This window comes from Pleurodeles waltl, chromosome 3_1, assembly GCF_031143425.1.
Source record: "Pleurodeles waltl isolate 20211129_DDA chromosome 3_1, aPleWal1.hap1.20221129, whole genome shotgun sequence".
Classification (NCBI taxonomy): Eukaryota; Metazoa; Chordata; class Amphibia; order Caudata; family Salamandridae; genus Pleurodeles; species Pleurodeles waltl.
The window spans coordinates 1,501,897,094-1,501,912,579 of NC_090440.1; the positions used below are offsets into that span (position 1 = coordinate 1,501,897,094).

The 15,486-nt window shown below is 42.4% G+C and overlaps 1 protein-coding gene across 1 annotated transcript in view; it reads left to right on the plus strand.

Moving 5' to 3' along the window:
- KYNU (kynureninase) overlaps positions 1–15,486 on the plus strand; it is a 915,617-nt gene that overhangs the window by 395,397 nt on the left and 504,734 nt on the right. Inside the window, exon 4 of the mRNA XM_069225084.1 lies at positions 5,743–5,825. Within this exon, the coding sequence (XP_069081185.1) occupies positions 5,743–5,825 (83 nt within the window). The remainder of the gene's footprint in view (positions 1–5,742; positions 5,826–15,486) is intronic.

A 15,486-nucleotide genomic window follows, 5' to 3' on the forward strand; every position in this document is an offset into this window, starting at 1 on the left:
AAGTCATCAAAAACAAGTGGATTGAAGGTAATAATTTGGGGTAAATCACACCAAGAATTTTAAGTCCAACAATCCTTATAATTGGCTGTTTAATATTTTAACAGAAAAATATAATGAGAAAAGTAAATGTCATATTGTTGACTAAATGCAAATGTAATTACAAATATTTATCTTGCAGAATTTTTTACTAACAAGCTATTGGTTCATGTTCTCTTATTTATTTGGCTTTTAGAAGTATTCACAATCTGTTTTTCAGCTCGTTTCTGGCTCTATAAAATTGCAAGTGCATTTTAGACTTTATTGTAGGTGATACTTTATCTAATTTTATATGATGCAATCTATGTGTACACAATTTAAATAGTCATGTTGTTGTGTTGGCTCACGAGTCGGGTGAAATGTAGAGGGCTCGCGGGTCGGGTGGAATGTAGAGGGCTGGATGGGGGCTCGAGGGCTGTGATGCGGGAGGTGCGGTGAGGAGAAGGAAGGCGGTTGGAGTGGTGCCGGGGACGAATACTGGAGGTGGTTCCTGTGACTTTGGAAATAAACGTGGAAAACACACCCACCTGTTTGACCTCATTTATGTCGGATACAACATAATTTTGGCGACGAGGATTTTGTGGAACCATCTCCGAATCTACGCTCAGTTCATATTTTGAAAGACGGACGCTGCACTGCCAACGGATCTCCGGGGTGAGTGAGATCTTTGTCTTCGCTGGAAAGAGTCAGGAAGAGTTTCTGGTGCTCTAAAGTTGAAATAAAAACGCAATAAGTCGCGTATATGACATTAAAGATTGGTTTAAATTTGGTCCCCGGCCGCGAGCGCATTCTTACTTCGCTTGTTTACACGCGCTCTCTGACAACGCGTATTTGAGTAACAGAGCACTCCAGGACGTTTCATTTACAGGATGCTTTGGTAGTTTATATATAAAAAAAAAAAAAAAAAAAAAAAAAAGGGAATATAAGGCGAACTTGCTTTAGAAAACGGACCGTTTGTTTGTACATTGCCAAAGAGGAGGTTGTTTATTTGTTTTTGTCAGAACCACAGCATAAGTACACTCTTCAGAGTTACATCAGATGTTTCTGTGTATGTGGTTTACATTAATATTTCATTTCTACCACCAGATTGTCTAATTATACGCTGTAATTATGCAATCTGTCTCGGCTCCTCCTCCTTTTCTTGAAACACCTGGGGAACCACCAGTGGCCTGGTCTCAATGGTTTGATGCTTTTGAGACTTATTTGGGAGCCATTGGGGCATCACGATATAGACCAGAAAGGAAAAAGTTTTTGTTGTTACATTCATTGGGATTTGAAGGCCGTGAGACGTTGAAACATCTTCCTGAAATTGAAATGACTGATAATGAAGAGTTGGATGAATATCAGGAAACAGTGAAAAAGCTGATTGTGAGATTTGATAAACAACCCAGTCTTGTTGTTTTGCGCCACAAATTTTTCAAGAGGATCCAGCTACAAAATGAATCGGTAGACGATTTTGTTAGTGCACTTCGTAAATTGTGCACACAGTGCCAATTTGGTGTTTTTCGTGACCAATTAGTTAGGGATCAACTCATTGGAAATTGCTTTGATAGACATATTCAACAAAGACTACTTACGATGGGTGATCCTTCACTTGAGGAGGTTATCAAGCAAGCTAAAAGCATTGAACTTGCTCAAATTTCTCTTAAAGAACTGTCGTATCAACGCAAGGAAGATGAGAAAGTTTGTGTCAGTGTTGTCTCTTCACGGAAAGAATTCAAGACGAACAATAATCAGTTTTTCAAACGCACTAATATTTGTTTTAGATGTGAGAATGTTCCACATTTGAAAGACTCGAAAGGGTGTCCTGCGAAGAATGTAATTTGTCACAAGTGTGGCCGTACGGGTCACTTTGCTAGAGTGTGTCAGAGTGTCAAGAGTGACAAGAATGTTAATATCAGCAGTGTGTCTGATATCTGTGAAGGGTCCAATCAATGTTTGGAAAGTGAATTCCGTGACATGATTGTGGTTGTCACAGATGATCAACTGCCAGTGAATGAATTTGAGAAGTGTGTCGACCCGTATGTAGATATTTGTGTGGGGAGTAAAACACTTCATTTACTTGTAGATTCTGGGGCACGCATTACGATGATAACTTTAGACTTGTTCAAGAGTACGTGGGGTCATAGAAAATTGTTTCCACCTGATAGAGCTCCTGTTTCCTATGAAGGAAGGAGGATTGAATTGGAGGGTTTCATTGAGGATGTGTTGGAATTCAAGGGGCGCAAGATCCGTGGTAAGGTGTATGTAGCTGTCAAAGGTCTTAATATTTTAGGCTGGTTCCACCAAGGTCTATTTGGGATGGTATTGAGACCAGGTACCACTGAACAGGTAATGGTGGTTAGAGACTGTGATGACATGAACTTGGCTACTCTTCATTCAATGTTCCCTAGGGTTTTTGGGAAAAATTTAGGATGTATCAAAGGTTTTAGGCATTGTATCAAAGTTAAAGATAATGCTATCCCGATAAAACACAAGTTAAGAGCAATTCCATTTAGTTTGAGGGAAGACCTTAAATCAGAATTGGAGAAGTTGCAATCTTCAGGGGTGATTGAACCAGTTGAATCTAGTTTATGGTTGTCTCCCATTGTGGTTGCTCGCAAACGCAATGGTGAGATCCGTTTATGTATTGACTTAAGAAGTCTCAATAAAGAGATTTGGGTAGATTCTTTTCCTTTACCCAGAATTTGTGATCTACTTGAAAAACTTAGTGGCGCAGTCTGGTTTTCAAAAATTGACTTAGCTTCAGCTTATCACCAGGTTGTTCTTGACGAAAACTCTAGGCATTTAACAGCGTTTAACACCCCGTTTGGTACTTTTCAGTTTCGTAGAATGCCTTTCGGCCTTGCTTCAGCTGCTTCAGTCTTCCAACGCATCATGTCATTTCTGTTGAAAGATGTCGTAGGGGTAGTGGTCTTTCAGGATGATGTGTTGATTTTTGCCAAACAGTTAATGGCTCACAATACAGTGCTCAAGATGGTATTACAGATTTTTGAAGATTGTGGGGTTGTGGTTAAGGAGGAGAAATGTGAATTTTGGAGGAAAGAGATTGAATTTTTGGGACATGTTGTTTCGTCGGAGGGTGTTAAACCGAGACCAGGGTTAGTGGATGCTGTTCGTCGATGTCTTCCCCCTAAGAACAAAGATGAATTACGATCATTTGTAGGTTTATGTGAATTTTATGCTAGGTTTATTCCGAACTATGCCTCCAAGATGAAGTGTTTGTCAAATATGTTGAAAAAAAGTGTTGAATTTAAGTGGGACAAGGATTGTCAGGATACATTTGAGTTGGTAAAAGCTGAAATGACTGATGCTAAAGCTTTACACTCATATGATCCTGCGTTAACGTGTAAAATTATGGTTGATGCCAGCAAATATGGTTTAGGGGCAGTTCTGGTCCAGGACACGGAACATGGTGAAGTCACCATCAGCTATGCGTCTAGAGTGTTGAGGGAGGCTGAAGTAAATTATTCAGTAATAGAAAAAGAATTGTTGGCTTGTGTCTGGGCAAGTGAGAAGTTTAGGAGCTACATTTGGGGCAGGAGGTTTGTTATAGTGACAGATCATAAACCTTTATTATACATTCTCGGTGGGGAAAAAACCAATTACACTACCCCACGCATTGCACGCCTTACCACTAAGTTGTTGCAGTACAATATGGAGGTAAAATTTTTACCGGGGAAGCTCAATGTAAGAGCAGATTTTCTTTCTAGGTTACCTGTGGGAGAAGTGGAAAGTGTTGATGCTGAGGACGATAGAGAGGATTGTTTTATTGCTTCTGTGGATCTACCGATGTCCAGAGCCTATACTAAACATGATTGGGAGGTGGCTTTTGCAAAGGATCCTATTTTAAACCAAGTCCAAGAGTTTGTAGTCAATGGGTGGCCAAGTGAAAAGAATGTTTCTTTACGGTACAACCATTTTGTAAAGTTGCAAATGAGATCTCTATAGAAGATCATATATTGTTGAGGGGCGAAAGGTGCATTCCCCCACACGATTTACGTTCAGGTTTGATTAGTATAGCGCATGAAGGACATTTTGGAGTGACTATGACTAAAAGGAGGTTAAGGGAGAATTATTGGTGGCCATCTATGGACAAAGAGGTCGATTTGCTTGTCAAGGGGTGTCTTGTTTGCAATTCGGCTGAAAAGGGGTTAAAAGTATCTACTCCGCCGTTACATCCTATTGAAATTCCTCAAAGACCATGGTCTAAGCTGGGGATTGACATGATTGGCCCATTTAATTTTCTTCCTCACAACTTACGATATGCGTTTGTTCTTATGGATTATCATAGTAGATGGCCTGAGGTTCGTTTTTATCCAGTTCCTTCAGCGTTTAATGCTGTGAATTTTCTAAAGGAAGTCTTTTTGCGAGAAGGTTTTCCGGAAATCATTATTTCTGACAATGGTGTGCAATTTGTTAATGCGGAAATGGAGAAGTTTTTAAAGCAGTCTGGTATTAAGCACTTGAAGAGTTCATTATTTCACCCACAGACAAATGGTTTAGTTGAAAGGATGAATCGGGTGGTTGGTGACTGTATAAAGTGGGCTAGACACAATAATTACGACGTCTTTGAAGCGGTAAGCACCATGTTGTGGGTTTATCGTTCCACACCTCATTCATTAACTAACGTGTCACCTTTTGAAGCCTTAAAAGGGCGTAAACCAACCACCGTTCTCTTTCCCTCTTGGTTGAAGAGTTCGTTGAAGACAAGGGGATTGTGTGATAGTAAAAAGGGGTTGGAATGGGAAAAGGTGAAGTCTGGTCAAGAACGTATGAAGAGGAGATATGATTTGATCAAAGCCACTAAGTTGTGCAAGGTATTCCCTGGAGATGTGGTACGTATAAAAAAATGTGTGTCTGTAAGAAAGGGTGATGATTGTTTTGGGAAGCCTGTCAGGGTAAAGAAAGTTTGTGGAAGTGCAATTATGGTTGAAGATGGTCGTTGGTGGAATCTTTCCAGAGTGGTGAAGTCACCTGATGAGCCTGTCTTGAATCCTTGTAATGACATTGACAGGTGTGCAAATAGGAGTTCTTCCTTACAAGTTCAAAACTTACGTAATGTGAATACTCAGAAGTCAGCTTTACAGCATGAGGATAATTTTCCACGCAGATCTTCCCGTCAAAAGTTTGTGCCATGGAAATTAAGAGCTGATCTATAGTATATATATATATATATATTTTTTATCTTCATCCTCTATTGTTATTATTAGATTTGTGTTTGTTATTTACTAGTTTTACTCGTTTTTGATAGTTATAGTTTGATTTTGTTTTAAAAAAAAAAAAAAAAAAAAGGAAAAAAAAGAGATGGTATGTTGTGTTGGCTCACGAGTCGGGTGAAATGTAGAGGGCTCGCGGGTCGGGTGGAATGTAGAGGGCTGGATGGGGGCTCGAGGGCTGTGATGCGGGAGGTGCGGTGAGGAGAAGGAAGGCGGTTGGAGTGGTGCCGGGGACGAATACTGGAGGTGGTTCCTGTGACTTTGGAAATAAACGTGGAAAACACACCCACCTGTTTGACCTCATTTATGTCGGATACAACACATGTATAGAATAGATTTAATGTATGCATGACCCTCTCCAATAATTATGCTACAACGTAACTTGCACATTTTTGCGCACGTTTTCAAGGCATTGATTTAGTTTCATTTATAAATGCAATTTATTTATGAATCTACTTTCTAATTGAGAAATTTGATCCAATTGCAGGGGTGTTCACGGGCATTTTCATGGCAAGCGACCTTGGGCTTTGGGAGACGAATGTATTGTTCAACTTATGGCTGATCTTGTGGGTAAGAATTTTCATATTTTCATATTTTTTGAAAATAAACTAAAGTGATGATGTTTACTGATTACTGTATGATTACAGCACGCAAAAACATGTCAGGTGAATTGCATTGAAACAATTAATAAGTAACGGTATCATTAGTAGGATTGATGGAGTGTGTTTTTCTGATCCTAAAGGTCAAATTGTACATTTAGGAAAATACCTTCGGAAAAGCAAAATGAAAGCTATGCTTGTGTTAAACCCATTTAATTCCATGTACGTGGTTATATTTTCACTGCACGAGATACCATTAAATTTAAAGGAACATGGGTAATGTTGGAACGGCTGTAACATGGCAAAATCTCAGTGTTGCTCAACAGCTGCTTGCTTTAATCCATCCTGTACAAAACATACCTTCATTGCTATCGGTTATGATAGTAAGTAATACCATTGTGAGCAGGGCTAACTGAAGAACTGAAATGCAGTCCTAGCTGTAGGGAACAGGAGATGAAAGATTCATCCAAATACCCCCTCTAAACCATCTCGGAGGGTGTACATTGAAGAGATGTGACAAACTCATATCATCCACAAAGTCAGTTGATTGGTTTTGAGTACAATTCACTCTGAGATATTGAGATATCCTACAACTCAAGTGTTGCAGCGCCAGTGTAAAGCATCATGGCCTGTGACAACATTTGTAGAACGTTCAGCAGTAGAAGGATCAGACTGAAACTGATTTTGAGAGCATGGCCTTGTTACGTAATGGCATTGGGGGTGTGTGGGTAGCTTTCTTCATTAATGGAGATTGTGAAAACACTGATTGACACGGCACCCAGTGAAGAACATGTGGCGTTGGTAGAACTGCCATGTTTGATCTGCTATCTGAAGAATATGTGCTTTGCAAGTAGATACAGGTTAGAAATTAAGTTGTTGGTTGACTGGGCTATAAGCCCTGGTCAAGCAGCAACTATAATCCTAGTCAAGGTAAGGCACAAGCAAATCTTAAAGTAATCTGTGGTCACCATCTAGGAGCTTGGCACAGAGCAGTCAGGCTTAACTTAGAGGCAAGGTGTAAAGTATTTATGCAACACTTCAAACTGTAAAACAGTGAAAACTCCACACAATAAGATTCAACATGAGACAAATGGGTCTGAATTTATTAAATAAAACATAACCAAAATGACAAAAATCCAATAGGTAGAGCTGAAAATATTGAATTTCAAAAGGTTTAAAAATAGCACTAAGAAACAAAAAGTGCTATTGGGAATATTTGGTTGGCCAGGACTGCAACAAAGTTGAAAGTTCAAGCTGACTGTGATGGAATGTAGGACATCCACAGGGACCTAGTTAGGCCAGCTGAACCAAAGTACCTTGAATCCTGGTTTTGGACAGTTGAATGGATCCGCATCGATGATACGTTGCATAGCCAAGATGATGCGTCGGTTCCGAGATGCAGCAAGGCTGCCACTAGAGTTCCTGTTGCTTTGACTTTTAGGATCCTGCCCACAGGGCTTGTGAAGCAAAGTCCGGTGTCAAGGGTGCTTTGCATAGTCAATGCGATTCGTCAGTTCCAATGAGCAGTGAAGCAGTGATGTCGAGCTACGGGTATCATCAAAGCTGCAGTTGACAGGAGATGCATGAAGCTTGCACCACGAAAAGTGTCATGCAGAGGTGGTTGCGAAGGTGATGCATCTAACCCAGATGCGAGTTGCTGCGGTGATGCGAGTCTGCTGTGAAGGTCCAACCCACGCAACAGCAGCAATCAGTTGGTTCTGCTCCAAGATGTGCCGCTCAGCCAAATAATTGCTTCTGTTCTGCTCTGGGATGCATCTTTCAGCAGAGAATGTATTGGTTCTGCTGAGAAGGCACCTTAAGCACACTTCTTAAGGTCCAGGACTGTGGTGGCTCCAGTTGTCAGGGTAGACCCACAGTTGGCTGTCCAGGTCCAGGTGCAGAAACAGGGTGGTTGGAAGTATTTTATTTCTCTGGGACTTCAGATCAGAAAGCCAGCCAGCCAGCCTTTGGGCTCAAGTTCAAGTGATGCAGGTCCAGTCCTTCTCACCCAGGCAGGGGAACAGAAAACAACAGGGCCGCACAGTAAGGCAGGTGACCAGCAAAGCAGCAGTCCAGCAGAGTGGCATTCCCTCAGCAGCACAGCAGTCCTTCTTTCTGACAGAGTATTCGCAGGTCCAGAAGTGTACTGAAGTGGACCAGTACTTATACCTATTTGGGTCTTCGAAGCTGGGGAGACTTCAAAGACAGGCTTTTGAAGTGCACAAAGGTCCTGCCCTTTCGGCCCTGGCTCCAGACTCATTACAGGGGGTTACACAGCTCTTTGTGTGAAGACAGGACACAGATTATTCAGGTATAAGTGAGGCTGTGCCTAGCTCCTGCCTCCCATCCTCCCAGGATAGCCCATCTAGTCACAATTAAGCTCCCATTGTGTGTGGCTGTCTAGGGTGAATACAAAATGTCCAGCTGTCACCTATCCCATACAAGTGAGCTGAGACAGGCAGCAGGCACCAAATGGCTAAAGTAAGAAAATGCCAACTTTCTAAAAGTGGGATTATCAGAACTGCAATTTGAAATTGGACTGCACCATAAGGTGTAATTTTAATTTTAAATTGTGGTTCCAGAGACACCAAACTAGAATCTTGTATCTCTTCCAGATTGTGAATTACATTAGAAGATGCAATAAGGTAATCCCAATGTTACCCTAAGGGAGAGATAGGCCTTGCTGTAGTGAAAAACGACTTTCAGAGTTTTTCACTACCAGGGCATGTAAAACATAAATGTGCATGTCCTGCCTTTTAAATACATTGCACCCTGCCCTGTGGGATGTCCAGGTCTATCTTAGGAGTGACGTATATGTATAAGAAGGGAATATTTGGGCCTAGCAAAAGGGTTATTTTGTCAGGTCGACATGGCTGAGTGAAACTACACACACAGGCTCAAATATGGAAGGCCTGAAAAATGGTTAAGGGGCTACTTAAGTGGGTGGCACAGTCTGTAGGCCGATTAGTAGCATTGAATTTACAGGCCCTAGGTACACATAGTACCACTTTAATAGGGCCTTGTAAGTAAATTAAATGCCAATTGGGGAAAAGCCAAAATTACCATGTTTAAGGGAGAGAGTATAAGCACTTAAGCACTGGTTAGCAGTGCTAAGGTGCACAGAGTTCTAATATCAGTAAAAATGTCATCAGAAAAGTAGAGGAGTAAGGCTTAATTGGATGGGAAGACCGCGCTAAGAATAGCGGGTCTAATAATACATTTGCTGGTACCATGTTCATTGCTTGAGTTGTGATTAAAAATTAAAGGACATGGTGAAATGGCTTGGCAGGCAAGTATTGTGCCACATCACCTTGCTGCTTGTCAGTGTTTTTGTGATTTGTTCTCAGTACTGAGAGATCCTATGGAACCTCCAGGATAAATGGAGGAAATCAACACCAGGCCTACGACACTGCACGCAATCGACCTCCCATTTAATCCTATACCTGAGCAGTTGTGTAGGCGTGTACTACATCTGCTGCAAAAACAATTGAAATTAATAATACGCAGGTTTCCATTGGCGGTAACCTGTCGTCAGGGCACAGCATAAGGTCCATTCAGACTGGGTAAGTGGTGTATCTAACAGAGCATTCCACCTGGTCAGCAGCGTGCCACCAGCCCTCGCCTCATCAGCCTGCGCTGTCTCAAACAGGACAGTTATAAGGCCTGTATGGGTGGATCTGGTCAGTAGGGTCTGAAGCGACCTCAAACTGTGGGGGAGGCTGAGGAAAAGATAGGTAGGGCTTCAGCTGAGCCGCTATCAACATTGTATAGGTGAAAAAAGGGGGGGTTTGGCAGCTCCCTTGCATGAACAAGAGTTATGACTGATTGTGGGAGACACTACCCTGACAATATACTCTCTTCTAGGGTCAAAAATGAAACATTGCCATTGTGCTATGGTGAAACTTGAGGTTGGTCTGATAGAATAACAATCAGTGGTGGAATCAGACAGAGCTGGTGCTCATTGTGTTCATTGGCTATGAAACATAATGGTTTAAGAGAACAAATTCATATTGAGAGCATCACTTTTGAGAAAAAAATAACCTTTTCAGTGGATTTAATGTGGATTAGCAAATAGTTGTAGATATTTGCATTCTTCTGCTTTATATAGTGAAGTAAGCTATCATCTGTGATTTGGTGCCTGGGTCCTCCATACCCACACTAACCTGGTTGCTTACACTACAAGGTAGTATACCTTGCTTTTCTTAACCAAACAACAGTTTCTCGATTTCTTCCCAAGCTACATCTTATCATGTGTGTCCACCACCCCCTATTACCCTGCATTTATGGCAGGTAGATATCGACAATCTGTTAGATTTCTGCTTGAACCAAAACTTGGAGCTATGAACAGATGACATTCCCATTGATAGCTAACTCTTTAATGTGGATCTATGGTCATTCTAGATGAGAAGAACAGGAACCCAAGGCACTTAAATGCTAAGTAACACAATGATGCAGATTAGTACATGTTAGACTTGACAGCCTTAAAGTGGTCATCCCCCAACTTTTTGCCTTCCTCCCTCCACTTTTCTGACACTGCTTATCCTGGTTTCAGGACTCTGCATACTTTACCACTGCTAACCAGTGCTAAAGTGTATATGATCTTTCCTTTAAACATGGTAACATTGGTTCAACCCCAATTTGCAAATTTGATTTACTTATAAGTCCCAAGTAAAGTGCACTACATGTGCCCAGGGCCTGTAAATTAAATGCTACGAGTGGGCTGCGGCACTGATTGTGCCACCCACATAAGTAGGCCCTTAACTATGTCTCAGGCCTGTCATTGCAAGGCCTGTGTGTGCCACTTCAACTTGGCATTCAAAATTACTTCCAAGCCTTAAACTCCCCTTTTTCTACATATAAGCCACCCCTCCCTAAGATAGGCCCTAGGTAACCCATAGGGCAGGGTGCTCGGTAGGTAAAAGGCAGGACAGGTACATATGTGTTTTATATGTCCTGGTGGTGAAAAACTCCTAAATTTGTTTTCCACTACTGTGAGGCCTGTTGCTTTCATAGCCTAGCATTAGGACCGCCTTCCTACACGTTTGAGTGGTAGATTCTGATTTGAAAGGGGCGACCAGGTCATATTTAGTATGGCCAGAATCTTAATAAAAAATCCCACTTATTGGTGAGGTTGGATTTAATATTACTATTTTAGAAATGCCACTTTTAGAAAGTGAACATTTATCTGTACTCAAAACCATCTGTGCCTTACAGCCTGACTTCAATCAATATCTGGTCTGTGCTGGTTGACCGCTCCCTTGTGCATTTCACCCAGACAACCACAAACACAGAACACTCAGTGGCATCTGCATACCGAATGGGTCTTCTTGGGCTAGAAGGGTGGAGGGCCTGACACTTAAATTTCAAAGGCCAGTTGCCTGCCCTCACACAAAGGACCGATAACGCCCCACTGGGACCCTGGCAGACCGACTGTGCTGGAAGGGGAACTTGTGCACTTCAAAACCATTCTTAGAAGTCTCCCCCCCTTCAAAGGCATTTTTGGGTGTATAAACAGTGTCTCTGACCCCACCAACTCAGACACTTCTGGACCTGCACCCTGCCAGAGAAGCTGCCTGACTGCCCAAAGGCATCATTTGGACTGCCTTGCTGAGAAGGACTGCTGCCCTGCTGTTGTCCTGCTGTCCTGCTGACTTTGCTGGAAGGACTCTGCCTTCACCTCTTCAAGAAACTCCTTGTGCATCAAACATTGACGCAACACCTGTAGAAATCGATGTGAAGACTGCATTGTGGCTGAGAAATCGCCGCACAGCCCTCCAAAACGACACAGCACCGACTTCCCGACTGGAAATTTGTTGCAGCGTCCAACGTGCAATGGAAAATTTAACGCATCACCTACCGTATCAACGCAGCACCTGCTCCTTCTTCCAGCACATCAAGGATTTTCAACACATCATCCCTCGGCATCAAAATATCCTTGTATCGAGGTGAAGAACTAAGACTGCACACCAAAAAAATGACGCAAACCCCTTACAGTGTGGAAAGAAACGACGCATTGCCTGCGTTGCATCGGAAATTCTGATGCAAAACCTTATTTTCTCTTCCTCTGCGGTCTCCATGCATTGTTATTTTTGATGCATCCCAGTTACTGTGTGTAACGAAGAAACATATTTCTCAGGATTGAGACTCTTTTAAATATTTTAAAGGTGATATTTCAACTTATGCTTATTGAATCTTTGTCATTTTGACCTTATTTTATTTGGTTAAATATCATCTATTTTGCTAAACCTGTGGGGTGTATTTCTGTTGTGTTTTTACTGTGTTACTGTATGATGTATTGCACAAAAATACTTTACACATTGCCCACTAAGTTAAGCCTGAGTGTTCACTGCCAAGCTATCAGAGGGTGGGCACAGGATCGTTTGGATTGTGTTGTGATTTACGCTGACTAGGATTGTGGTCCCTATTTGGACAAGGGTGTAACCTCTGCAACTAGAGACCCAATTTCTATCAGTTCACAATCCAGAGTTAATTTTGAAGGACAGAGTGTTTTTATTGCAAAGGACAGAAGATAGTCCTCTATTAAGATTTGCCATCTGCTTTTCGGTGCTGTTGAGACTGTAAAACACAAATGATGAGTTCATGAGATCAAAAGGTAAATTACATTTGAGGTTGTGGTGCTTTTCAAATTCAAATGCTAAGGCACACTGTGGAACTCACAGAGCCCTAATGAAACAACTGTGAGAATTTTGTCACAAAGAGTTCCAATCCTGCCTCTCCAGGGGCTGATCTAGGTGGAGGAAAGGAATTCACTACTCTGAGGATGCCTACCTATCGGGTGACTCCATTAAAGCATACCGCCAAAATTGATTTCATGCAATGAAAATATAGTACACTCAGGCCCAGATTTAAGAGGGCCTAGCACCATTCCAATGCCACATTAGTGTTATTTTTTTACACTGATGTGGCATTGGAAGGCCAAAAACGCTGCACCATATTTACAAAGTGGCACAATGCTTGCATTGTGCCACTTTGTAACCCCTTGTGCCACAATATGCCTGCGTGAGGCATAATTCATGCAAGCAGGGCATTCCAGCACTAGGGGGGGGGCTAAAAAAAGGTCAAAAGAAATCTAAGAGATTTCATTGCATCTTATTTATTGGAATTTTGAATGCCTGCTAAGAGAAGGGGTTTAAAGAGAGGCATTAACTGTTTTCAATGGGCCTCTGGGTGCTTTGCAGGATTAGCGTCAATATTTGTTACACTAATCCTGCAAAGTGCCGGACTAGAGCCAAAAATTATGATGCTACTACCCCTGACTCCTGCCACTGTGTGCCGTATTTTGTTGGTGATAGTGGGGCACTAAGGCGGTGCAAGAAAAGTGGCACTGCACTAGGTGCAGCTCCACTTTTCTAAATTCTGCCCCTTAGTACTATCTTCTCTAGCAAAGATAGTTGACCTCTTGGTGGATGTCTAAGTAGTTTTCCTGTTAGAGTTGTTGTACGCCACAGTTGGAATATATTGAAGAAGACTTAGGACCTCATTCAGATTATGGCAAATGGGTTACTCCTTTACAAACATGACAGAAATCCGGCCTACCTTTTTACACGTGCCATAGAAAGTAATGCACTTGCAGCAAGGCAAACGGGATTTCCATCATGTTTGTGACAGAGTAACACGACGATCAAACTCTAAATCATGCCCTACGTTTTCTCATCTCATCTTATTGGACCCAGCCTGCAAAGCATTCTGTACGCAGAATGGACATCTACCACTAGTGGTTAACTGCTCATAGCAGCTTTGCCTCATGTTGCATGAGTGGGTTGCATGAGTTGATGTGTGTTGCATGAGTTGGTGGTAAGTATGATCCTTCCACTTGGTGAACCTAGACAGTTCCTAAATGATTGCTGGGAAGTGTCAGGAATAGGACCATGCGCCTTCCAGGTCCCGCCTGAAACTCCATTGCGCGGCTCTGTGGCGCTTTCTGCGCACCACTTGTCATCCCCTCTTGCTCCAAAGGTGGCCATCAGTGTCGTCTGCCCTGTGGCTAAGCTCATAGAGGTGCAGGTTCAGGACATTGGTGGACAAGATGCACGTATCAGTGCTATTCCATGAAGGGACTGCAATTCCCATGTTTTTAGAGGCAGCAGCCATCTGGGGGTGTGGCAGGCCTATAAAGCCCAGCCACACCCAATCACATTGCTCACTACTTTGAAGACTTTGATGCAGTCAGACCTCGTGGGGGATTCTCTGAAGAAGAGCAGAGTTCCTGCATGGCAGAGTGGCATCCGATCGAAGTATCCTTGTTTCCATAGTGAATTCAAAAACGAGTAGATCGTACTCGTAGCGGTGAGGCCTTGATGACTTCAATTTTGAAGGAAGTCATTACTTCCAGAAGTAAAGCACCCCTTAGCACAACGATTAAAGCATTTTCAGTTTCCAGGTTACAGTGGCCTAGGCGCGTTGATCAAAGGTGTTTCAGTCCACAGATGTAAAGCGCTCTAGGTACGGCAATTCAAGCGCTTCAGTCCACAGGTGTAAAGCGCTCTTGGCACAACAACTCAGACGCTTCAGTCCACAGATGTAAAGCGCTCTTGGCACGGCAGTTCAGGCGCTTCAGTCCACAGGTGTAAAGCGCTCTTGGCATGGCAGTTCAGGCGCTTCAGTCCACAGATGTGAAGCGCTATTGGCACAGCAGTTCAGGCGCTTCAGTCCACAGATGTAAAGCGCTCTTGGCACGGCAATTCAAGTGCTTCAGTCCACAGATGTAAAGCGCTCTTGGCACGACAATTCAATCGCTTCAGTCCACAGATGTAAAGCGCTCTTGGCATGGTAATTCAAGCGCTTCAGTCTACAGATGTAAAGCGCTCTTGGCACTGCAACTCAAGCGCTTCAGTACACAGATGTAAAGCGCTCTTGGCACGGCAATTCAAGCGCTTCAGTTCACAGATGAAAAGCGCTCTTGGCACAGCAATCAAAGCGCTTCAATCCACAGGAATAAAAGGCTCTTGGTACAACAATCAAAGTGATTCAGGCTACATGAGTAATGCGCCCCCTTAGCATAACGAGTGTAGTGCTTTGGGCAAGACAAGTAAATGCGCTTTCTGGAGTTATAAGTAAAGCGCTTCAAGTTCAATGAGCCTTTATAGTTGTGAATGTGAAAGTATTTCTGGAGATAAGCAAATCATAGTTTTCATTGTTATTTGGAAAGCATAATATATGAAAATCATATTTAATTCTTTGAGATTTTCTAGGTCATGATCAAAGGTTTATGTTATGAATGCATAAATGTTCCAGGATTGAAATTCTGAGTATAATCATAGTCCAAAGCTCTTGCCATCTCTTGGTTCTAAGGTCGTAGTTTATTCTTGTTCCATGATGATCATGGTCTAAAGCTCTTGCCATCTCTTGTTTCTAAGGTCGTAGTTTATTCTTGTTCCGTGATTCAAAGAATTGGCTTTGCCCTCATGTTAAAAGGGATCTCCATCAGATATCGGAGACGCATTTGAGTCAAGAGTTTCCATGAATGAGTAAATGCATATTTTTTCTAACCTTTTCTTTTCAGATCTCTCTCCCTGCTGTTCCCTACTCTAATTCCCTTCCCCCCGACTGGCTTCATCATAAGTCTGTGCTATAATAGCTTTCTGAGTTGGTGATGCCAAAAGGTGGGCCTT